Consider the following 11161-nt stretch of genomic DNA (forward strand, 5'->3'; position numbering starts at 1 on the left):
GGCTCACGGGCCCAGCCGCTCCGCGGCATGTGGGATCTTCCCAGACCAGGGCACGAACCTGTGTCCCCTGCATCGGCAGGCGGACTCTCAACCACTGCACCACCAGGGAAGCCCGAGATATTCAACTATTGAAAACGGAGACTACTCCTCGACACTGCCATGACTATACATACAAAGGCTGCTATTTGGAATAAGGATCCCAGATCCAGACACCCAGCTCTTCCGCAGTTACAGGAATTTATGAAAATAATCGTTTTTTTGGTTTTTTTGGACTGGTTCCAAATCCCCAAAATAAAGAACCCAGAGTGAATCATTCAATGGATGGCCGGTAGGTGGCAGCAATGCTGCATAATTAATTGCAAAGATGGCCTGGGAGTGTAAAATAATGAAATATACACACACACACTGCAAAAAAGCACCCCTTCCTTATAGAAGGGCAATGACCTTCTCATTTTTAGAGACACAAACTAGGTGGCTTAAAACAATGCCATCATCAAAAAATGTACAAACAATAAATACTGGCAAGCATGCGGAGAAAAGGGAACCCTCCTGAACTGTTGGTAGGAATGTCAACTGGTACAGCCACTGTGGAGAACAGGATGGACGTTCCTCAAAAAACTAACAGTAGAGCTACCATATGACCCAGCAAGCCCACTCCTGGGCATAAACCCAGAGCAAACCATAATTAGAAAAGACACATGCACCCCGATGTTCACTGCAGCACTGTTTACAGTAGCCAGGACATGGAAACAACCCACATATCCATCAACAGAGGAATGGATAAAGAAGATGTGGTATATATATACAATGGAATATTACTCAGGCATAAAAAAGAACGAAATAATGCCATTTGCAGAGACATGGATGGACCTAGAGACTGTCATACAGAGTGAAGTAAGTCAGAAAAAGAGAATCAAATATCTTGTAATATCGCTTCTATGTGGAATCTAGAAAAATGATACAGATGAACTGATTTGCAAAGCAGAAACAGAGACACAAATGTAGAGAACAAACTTATGGTTACCGGCAGGGAGGGAAGGTGGGGTGGGATGAATTGGGAGATTGGGATGGACATACATATACTACTATATATAAAATAGATAACTAATGAGAACCTACTGTACAGCACAGGGAACTCTACTCAGTGCTCTGTGGTGACCTAAACGGGAAGGAAATCCAAAAAAGAGGGGATATATGTATGCATAGAGTTGATTCACTTAGCTGTACAGCAGAAACTCACGCAACATTGTAAAGCAACTACACTCTAAAAAAAATTAGCTTTAAAAAATGGACAGAAGAATTGTGCTCTTGTGCTTTTTAACAGGAACAGTATACCGTACAGTGCTTAGGGCTGCACCTGGCAGAGAATCAACCATCAAGAAGTGTAAAAAACAAAACAAAACAAAACAATGCAGACTGATGATGTTAACAGTTCTGGAGGTCAGAAGCCCACGCTGGGTCTCACTGGGCAGGTGTCCTCAGCAAGGCTGAGCTGCTTCTGGAGGTTCTAGCCAATGGCCCATTTCTTCGCCTCTTCCAGCTCCTAGAGGCACCTGTGGCTCCTGTACACCTTCAAAGCCAGAAACTCACATCTTCCCATTGCTCCCCGTCTCACTCCTGCTTCTCTCCCATCTCATCAAGCTTCCTTCCGCCTCCCTCTTAGGAGAACCCTTGTGATGATACTGTGTGTCCCCCCGTCCCGGATAATCCAGGACCACATCCCTACGTCAAGGTCCTTAACTCAATCCCGCCTGCAAAGACCCCGTTTCCATATAAGGCAGCATTTCCAGGTTCCAGGGATTAGGATGTAGCTGTCATTGGCTTTACCGTGACGTGCAATTTTGCCATTTTCTCTAAAGAAACTCAGGAGGCCCTAATACCACAGAGGAAACTGAAGACAGGTCCCTCCCGACCCCCCAGCCCCTCCCCGGGACCCCGGGGAGCATCCTCTCTGCTTTATCTCGCGGAGAAACCAGCGTCTGTGTCCCCATCGCACCAGTGTGAAGAGCACGTACTTACATCTTCCGCAGGGCACGCGTCAGGCGACGCGGGGGCCTCAGCCACCACCACCATGGTGCTCTCAGGCCAAGGCTGGTGGGGCCCCTCCGCCCAATTGGTACAGGGCTCCCCGGAGCGGGGCACAGCATTTGCACACGACCCCTCAGCAGTGGGCGCTGAACTTGAACAAGGCACCCCAGCGCCCCCGAGGTGAGCCTGCAAGAAAAGGTATTCACATTTAGCAAGGTCCTCCTGCCATCCTTACCGATGTCCCGCTGCCCATCCCCTCCCCTGTGTGGCCAGAGGTCCCCAGTGCCGACATCCGCGATCACATTACTGCTCCAGGTGAGAAGGACCCCAAGGCACAGGGTCCCTAGACTGCTCTCCACGTTTTACTGCTTAGAACCACCTGACTTGGCTTTATTTTCCTTCCTAGCCAACCCAGAACCTAGCATACTGCTTTGCAGAAAAGAACAGCAACTTCCCATCAAGAATCTGAATAAACTCCTACTCACTCGTGTCGCATGGTCAGAGAAAGCTTTAGTTCTCTTGGAAAGCAGCACCCAGCTGCACCAAACAGAAACCATAGTAAAAACACTAAAATATGGACTTGTTTCAAGATCCCAACACAAGCATCTGCGGACACTGCACTCCATTGTACCAATACATGCACTAGTCAAAAACTGACCAGGAAATAAAATTTCCTGGGACCTTATTTTAAAAGGTCTTTGGCAAGGCAAGTGCCTCCCTATTAAGTCCACTGCAGAGGGACTTCCCTGGTGGTCCAGTGGGTAAGATTCCGCGCTTGCAATGAAGGGGGCCCGGGTTCGATCCCTGGTCGGGGAACTAGATCCTGCATGCATGCCACAACTAAGAAGTCCGAGTGCCACAACTAAAGATCCCACAGGCCGCAACTAAGACCAGTTGCAGCCAAAAAAAAAAAAAATTCACTGCAGATACTCTACTATGGAGAGCATGTAGGGTTACAGTTATACAAAATCAAATGGGGCTTCCCTGGTGGCGCAGTGGTTAAGAATCCGCCTGCCAATGCAGTGAACACGGGTTTAAGCCCTGGTCCGGGAAGATCCCACATGCCATGGAGCAACTAAGCCCGTGCGCCACAACTACCGAGCCTGTGCTCTAGAGCCCGCGAGCCACAATTACTGAAGCCCGCGTGCCTAGAGCCCGTGCTCCGCAGCCAGAGAAGCCACCGCAATGAAGAGTAAGGAAGAGTAGCCCCCGCTCGCCACAACTAGAGAAAGCTTGCACACAGCAACGAAGACCCAACGCAGCCAAAAATAAAAATAAAATAAATTAAAAAAAAAAAAAAAGAAACCACCTCTGAATGTTACTTCAATCGAGGAGGGAAAGTGGAAAATGCCCCCTCCAATGACATTTGTAATCAATCATCTTTAGCCACTTAATCTGTGAGTGGCTCTTTCTCTGATGAAGGCGGCTAATTTAAATAATTATTTATGCATCAGCCCTGTAAATCACAGCAGCAATTCTGCTCATGAAACATTTACGGTTTTACACCAAAAAAACAACAAATGTTGCCTGCCTCTTTCAGCATCCTCCTGCATGAAATATAGGATGTGGATGCAAAAGGAAATCTAGCACAAGACCTAAAGTTTGGCTGGTCATTAACTTCCAACTATGGTCTTTCTTTCTTGCGACGAAATGACGTATCTTTCCTTGCCTGATCCTTTCCTGGTGTGTACCAACATTACTGAATATCTTCTAATTCCGTCCTTTTTTAATGAACATGTCTATAAACACTGAACTTTTTAAAAACCTTCTTTCTTTCATTAACGTAGGCCTTGACAGATTTTTTAAAATATGTAACTTGGTTAGGAATTCCCTGGCGGTCCAGTGCTTAGGACTCTGCACTTTCACTGCTGAGGGGGTGGGCTCAATCCCTGGTCAGGGAACTAAGATACTGTAAGCCAAAAAAAAAAAAGAATTTGGAATAAAAAGTGACATTTTAAAAATAAATAAATAAAAATATAACTTGATAATTGCTTAAGATATCCTAAATCTGTCTTTCCTAAAACAAAAAATGAGAAGAGGGGCTTCCCTGGTGGTGCAGTGGTTAAGAACCCACCTGCCAACACAGGGGATACGGGTTCGAGCCCTGGTCCGGGAAGAGCCCACATGCCGCGGAGCAACTAAGCCCGTGCGCCACAACTACTGAGCCTGCGCTCTAGAGCCCACGTGCCACAACTACTGAACCCTGTGCCCTAGAGCCCGTGCTCCGCAACAAGAGAAGCCACCGCAATGAGAAGCCCGGGCACCACAACGAAGAGCAGCCCCCGCTCGCCGCAACTAGAGAAAGCCCGCGTGCGCAGCCACAAAGACCCAACGCAGCCAAACGTAAATAAATTAATTAATTTAAAAAAAAAAGAATAAAACCACTTACAAAAAAAATGAGAAGAGACTCCATAAAAAGAGGGAGGAACGTGTATTTGAAGAAAACCCACAGGTGTGGATCACGGAGAGTTTATCCCCGGTCTGAACTCTCGGATGTCAAGGGAATCGTGTGCTTACTGTGTGTCCCAGAGATGTCTGTTCGTCCTCGTGCTGGATATTTTCATAAAGAGGCAGAATGCTGCGGTGGTAAATCCCCCACCAGACGTTAAGGAAGGACGTCTGATGCTGGTTGACAGACCCAGAGCCCTCCTCCAAAACGGAGCCCGTCTGGGGACTGTACTTGTAGTTCCAAGGCTTCGTGGACCCCAAAAAGTGGACCACCTTCGCACTCGAGCCGAATCTGAGGAGGAAACACAAAGCATCCGGCCTTCCTCTTGGAAGTGACCACACACAGAGAGCCTGTGACAACCACAGTACTCATCACAGACAGCGGGACGTAAAGATGCATCTCAACGAGTTATGGACGAGCCTGTCATTAACCACCACCTAGACTTGCAGTAAAAATAACTGCTTTGTCAAGGCACGTTTGCAGCCTTTCATTTCCTACAGACCAAGAAACATAATCATAACTCACTTGGGATGTTCCCCAAAGCGGGAAGAAGAAATCAGGAGTCTTTTAGAAAGATGGGCAGTACCGTAGCCCAAATCATCTTATCCTGAAAACGATAAAAACGTGGATTTTATAGTAGATAACGCAAGCTGCAGACCAGAAAACTGGTTTCTTGTACAAGATGGTGAATTTTCCCCTCTCGACCTTTTTTTTTTCATTATCACCACTCTCACCAACCTCGAAACTTTTTAAACCATTTTTTCTTAATTGCTTTCCTATGAAATTTTAAAATCATCTTTGCCCTGTATATCTACGTTCTGTAGGTACAGCCGTGCTTTTTACATTAAAAAGGATATGATGGCTTTACACCCCACAAACCAGTGTCTGCCTCCTTGGGGGCAGTGCGGCCCCTATTAAAAAAGCACACTCGGGTTTCCCTGGTGGCCCAGTGGTTGAGAGTCCGCCTGCCGATACAGGGGACACGTGTTCGTGCCCCGGTCCGGGAAGATCCCACATGCCTCGGAGCAGCTGGGCCCGTGAGCCGTGGCCGCTGAGTCTGTGCGTCCGGAGCCTGTGGTCCGCAACGGGAGAGGCCACAACAGTGAGAGGCCCGCATACCGCAAAAAAATAAATAAATAAAAATAAAAAAGCACGCTCAAAATCTTCTCAGATATTCCATTTTCACTTAGAGCAGTGGATCTCACACATTTTGGTTCTAGGACCTCTTGACATTCTTACAAATCACAGAGGAACAAAAGATGTTTGTTCACGTGGATACCATCTGTCCATATTCACCGCAACAGAAGTTAAAACTGAGAAATTAGAAAACCCATGTAGCAACTCATTAAAAAACCATGGGCCCATTATATGTTAACATAACTTTTATATTTTTTCATAAAGTGTAACTATAACTATATATTACTATATATCTTCTAAATGTGTAAAAAGTGACATCTTTCATATTTCTTCATAAAAATATAATAACTATATTTTTTAAATGTGTAAAAAGTGACATCTTTCGTATCTCTTGATAAAATATAACTTATATAACTATATTTTTTTAAAATGCGTAAAATGTCACATCTTTTGTATCTTTTCATAAATTGTAACTCTCTATGTAACTATATTTTTAAAAATTTGAGTGACACTGCCTATTTTACGAGGAGACGGTTGGTTTCTCTTATCTGCACCTGCATTCAGTGCAATGCTTTTTATCACATTATGTCATGGCATCTCGGTAAAATCCCACTGTCCAATTATGAGAAAACAAGAGTGAAAAGATGAAAATGACATCTTAGAATTAATTTTTTAAAAGTCACTTTGATTTCAAAGACCCTTGAAAGAGGGGCAGGGGGGGTTCCCTGGGCAACACTTTGGGGACCATTCTCATTAAGCCTAGCTGCCTTGATTACCTATCATGTAAAGCAATAAATAAGCAAGCAGAAGGATGATCTGTTTTTTCTTTTTTTCCTTCAAAATGCCAAAAGGTGATATTAGATTCTGAGAGAGGACGGTTGACCAGGTATAGAAGAATTGGGCTTGGCATGAAACTTACTGTTTGAAAGCAGGGCTGTAGGTGTAGGCCGTGTTGCTACTCAAGTTATAAATGAATGGCAAGTGTTTCTGGATGTCTGCTGTGGACCAGCTACTGAAGAAACTGTTCAACAAGCCTTGGTCTGCCCCTAGAGAGTTAACAAACAGCCAAAGAAGTTAATAAAGAATGGTACAGTGCACCAAGAGAATGCAAGACATGTTTGAAGACATAGTGGAAAAACACTGGTATCCCAGCACACAAATTACATTTCCTCTCTCAACCCACTAAAACATGGTCGTTGTCTCAAAAGCGACTGATAACCCACACCACTCATTTAAAAAGTGCATAGTCTCGGGACTTCCCGGGTGGTCCAGTGGTAAAGAATCTGCCTTCCAATGCAGGGGATGCGGGTATGATCCCTGTCCGGGAACCAAGATCCCACATGCCATGGGGCAACTAAGCCCACGCGCTACAACTACTGAGCTCGCACACCTCAACGAGAGAGCCCATGTGCTGCAAACTACAGAGCTCATGTGCTCTGGACCCCGCACACCACAATTAGAGACAGGAAAAAAACCCACAAACGCCACAACTAGAGAGAAGCCCGCATGCCACAAAGAAGAGCCCACACCTCAACCAAAGATCCTGCGTGCCACAGCTAAGACCCAAAGCAGCCAAAAAAAGAAAATAAAATGAAATAAAAATGAAAAGTGCATAGTCTCTCCAGAATTCTCCACTGATGGTGCAAACAATTAATAATAAAATCGCACATTGTCTCCAAAATTCTCCACTCCTCCCCAGGGAATTCTATCTGGTATCGACAATCGCTGTTCCCACCATTTTTGCCAACTTTGTTACCTCGTCCTTACCTAGAAGGAATTTTTCTTTTTTCTATCAATGTTTATTATTATGGCTTTATTGAGGTATAGCTGCTGTACAACAGTATGTAAGTTATAGGTGGATAATACAGTGATTCGCAATTTTTTAGACATTATACTCCATTTATAGTCATTATCAAATCTTGGCTCTGTTCCCAGTGTTGTACAATATATCCCTGTAGCTTATTTTATACCTAATAGTTTGTACCTCTTAATCCCCTATCCCTATTTTGCCCCCCCCCATCACCACTGATAAACACTCGTTTGTGCTCTGTATTTATGAGTCTGCTTCTTTTTTGTTATATTCACTAGTTTGTTGTATTTTTTAGATCCACATATAAGTGATACCATACAGCATACGGTATTTGTCTTTCTCTGTCTGACTTGTTTCATTTAGCATCATGCCCTCCAAGTCCATCCATGTTGCTGCAAATGGCAATAGTTCATTCTTTTTCATGGCTGAGTAATATTCCATTGTGTATATGCCACATCTTTTTTATCTACTGATCTGCGGACATTGATGTTGCTTCAATAGCTTGACTACTGTAAATAGTGTTGCTATGAACACTGGGGTGCACGTGTCTTTACAAATTAGCGTCTCTGGTTTTTTTGGAGATATATGCCCAGAAGTGGAATTGCTAGATCATACGGCAGTTCTAGTTTTAGTTTTTTGAGGAACCTCCATCCTGTTTTCCACAGCGGCTGCACCAATCTACATTCCAATTTTTCAATAGTCTACCATTTTCTTTCACGTTACAAAAATTCTAGTATTTTTCCCATCTACTAACGCCTGTTCAGGTAAGTGTCTGGTTTCAGTTAATTCTCCCCTTTATTCTATATCGGGGTTGGCCAACGAAGGCTTGCACCCATTTTTGTAAATAAAGTTTCACTGGAACACATCCACGCTCATTTAAGTCCTGTCAATGGCTGATTTCACTCCACAACTACAGGGATAAATATCTGTCACAGACATGATATGCCCCACGATGCTGAAAACATTAATTACCTGGTCCTTTTCTATTTTATTTGGGCTGCGCCGCGAGGTTTGCGGGATCGTAGTTCCCCAACCAGGGATGGAACCCGTACCCCCTGAAGTGGAAGTGCAGAGTCCTAACCACTTCCCTAACCACCAGGGAAGTCGCCTATCCGGCCCTTTAAAGAAAGGCTGTCCATGCATCCTATGGGATCAGGACTGAGGAGTTCTTCCTTCTACCCATCGAAGATATTTTCAACCATCCTCTTTACCATGTACTTACTTATATCTTCATCTCTTCCTGCATTTGTTCTTCAATCCCCAACTTGCCGCTCACAGATACAGGGTGGTGGGGACTACAGCTGTCGGTGGGGCAGAGGGATGTGTTCAGGCCCTATTCTCTTCCACAAATGTCCAGCTGCCCTTCACCTACCGTCAAAGCTGCCGTGGTCGGTGGCATGCTGCAGCAAGAGGCCATGCGTCTCCAGGGAAGGTTGGAAGACGAATACCCCGCTATTGAAGCAATCCGGCCACCCGGGATCCGGGGCCGCAGAAAGCTCTCTCCTACTGAACAGCTCATCGATATTGGACAGCACCTGGAGCAACAGAGCGTGGGGGACCCGTACGATCTCATAGGGAAGAACCAATGTGACTCCATATTGGACCTGTTTCTCTTACTTTAACCTTTGTATTCTACTGCTTTTGCTGCAAGTTAATCACCAAAGGGATGTTGCCCATAAGCTTAAACAATACATAATGGCCCATCTCTGGGAACCCTGCCTCCAGTGCAATGAGTGTTAAGCTAAAATACCTCTGTTTCGCTCACAGGAAAACCTCATCAGGCCCACCTGTGAATGGCTGCAAGAAGGAAGAAATTCTGACCAGAAGCAGGACTTCAGCCCCTCCCCTTTTAGTATAAAAGCAGCTTGAATTCTAACTCAGGGAGGATGGGTCTTTGGGACACGAGTCCACCATCTTCCCGGTCTGCTGGCTTTCCGAATAAAGTCATTATTCTTCGCTCCAACACCTCGTCTCTCGATTTACTGGCCTGTCTCGTGTGGTGAGCAGTACAAGCTTGGACTCAGTAACAGCGACACTTCTCTTAACCTCTGGGGCACAAGTGAGAAATGCAACAGGAACGTCACAATGGGCCAGACAACGTTCAGTGATGGGAAACTTATACCCAATTTTTTGACTGACTCTCTTATTTTTTTTATTTTTTTGCGGTACGCGGGCCTCTCACTGTTGCGGCCTCCCCCATTTGCGGAGCACAGGCTCCGGACGCGCAGGCTCAGCGGCCATGGCTCACGGGCCCAGCCGCTCCGCGGCATGTGGGATCTTCCCGGACCGGGGCACGAACCCGTGTCCCCTGCATCTGCAGGCGGACTCTCATCCACTGCGCCACCAGGGAAGCCCCTCTCTTCTTTTAGACTTATATTCAAAAGAGAAGAGTGTGTGTGTAAGATTGCTCCCTGGTTTATTTCAAGGGTTTGAAGTAACACCATCACTGAAATGCAATTATCATCTCAAGATTCTTAAGATCCTCCATGGAATGCTCTTAATTGTATATGTTCTCTTTCATCTAGCAAATGTGACCTATAAGACTGGAAATCCATAAACAGAGAAGTTTGCAAGACAATATCATATAATCCACTGTCTTCGAGAGCTTGACCACCAACAGCAGTTCTCTCCAACACCTACTGGTTTTCTGAATTACGCTGTTTGGGAAAGAAATTACTGTGATTATGCACTTATTATTTTCCTCTGCACCCGTTTTCCTACAGAGCTGCTTTTGCACAACCAAGACAACCTCGAATGTATCTCTGACACTCCAACCTCATTTTACATTTCAACTTTCCAATGGCTGTTTATGAAAGTGCCCATCCTGGGCTCCTACACCAAAGGTAACTACTCCAAATGACAATGGGGGATGCCACAGCTTAAGAAGCCAGGTGTACCAGTCCCTTCAGGACTCTATATTTCACGGTACAATCAAGGAAGAATATTTCTCTAATATTCTACGTTGTGTAGATGAAATAATGTGATTACAAACCCCTCCTAGGGAAGGAACATGCCTTCAAGTATCCCAGTGTACTCAGCAGGGTCTACTGCAGTAGACCCTATCTGATGTTGATCGACTAAATGATGTTGGTGATAGTGATGGACGTTACCTGGTGGGGATCCACCGGCATGAGCTAGCAGCTTGCTTAAGGAGGGAGGGGCATGGTCTTTGTCGGGGGTTCCTCAACAAGTGGAGGGTCTGGTCCTTGCCCTCCCTTGTACTCACCAGGGTATCTGCATCCAGGAAGACGCACTTGCTATAATGGGTGAGCGTCCAACAGTGAAGTTTGGTGAGGGTGACTCCGAGCTCAGGTCTCTTCAGAAAGGCCAGGTGGATGTAGTCTACACTGTCTATCAGGTTCACCTCGATGACCTCATCAAACACCCTCGAGAGGATCACCCTGGAAAAGACATGCCAAATCCCAGGAGAATAGCCCATCTAACATGAGACATGCTGTCCCTTGCTGCTGCAGTCTTCATACCAGGCTTTATTTTCCCCATGTGGGTCTCGTGGCTTTGCCCACATTTCATTCATGCTTAAAACTTAGGCAAACGTGGGCTTCCCTGGTGGCGCAGTGGTTGGGAGTCCGCCTGCCAGTGCGGGGGACGCAGGTTCATGCCCCGGTCCGGGAAGATCCCACATGCCGCAGAGCAGCTGGGCCCGTGAGCCATGGCCGCTGAGCCTGAGCGTCTGGAGCCTGTGCTCCGCAACGGGAGAGGCCACAACAGTGACAGGC

General features: G+C 45.8%; 1 protein-coding gene across 1 annotated transcript in view; it reads right to left on the reverse strand.

The window, feature by feature from the left end:
* The window catches only part of GYG2 (glycogenin 2), a 29111-nt gene that overhangs the window by 10258 nt on the left and 7692 nt on the right, over positions 1-11161 (reverse strand). The window contains exons 3-7 of the mRNA XM_007460488.1: positions 10651-10825; positions 8797-8959; positions 6534-6660; positions 4546-4768; positions 2020-2214 (exon numbers count right to left, since the gene is read on the reverse strand). Of these exons, the coding sequence (XP_007460550.1) occupies positions 2020-2214; positions 4546-4768; positions 6534-6660; positions 8797-8959; positions 10651-10825 (883 nt within the window). The remainder of the gene's footprint in view (positions 1-2019; positions 2215-4545; positions 4769-6533; positions 6661-8796; positions 8960-10650; positions 10826-11161) is intronic.

Source organism: Lipotes vexillifer, unplaced genomic scaffold (assembly GCF_000442215.2).
Source record: "Lipotes vexillifer unplaced genomic scaffold, Lipotes_vexillifer_v1.1 scaffold512, whole genome shotgun sequence".
In the NCBI taxonomy this organism is placed as follows: Eukaryota; Metazoa; Chordata; class Mammalia; order Artiodactyla; family Lipotidae; genus Lipotes; species Lipotes vexillifer.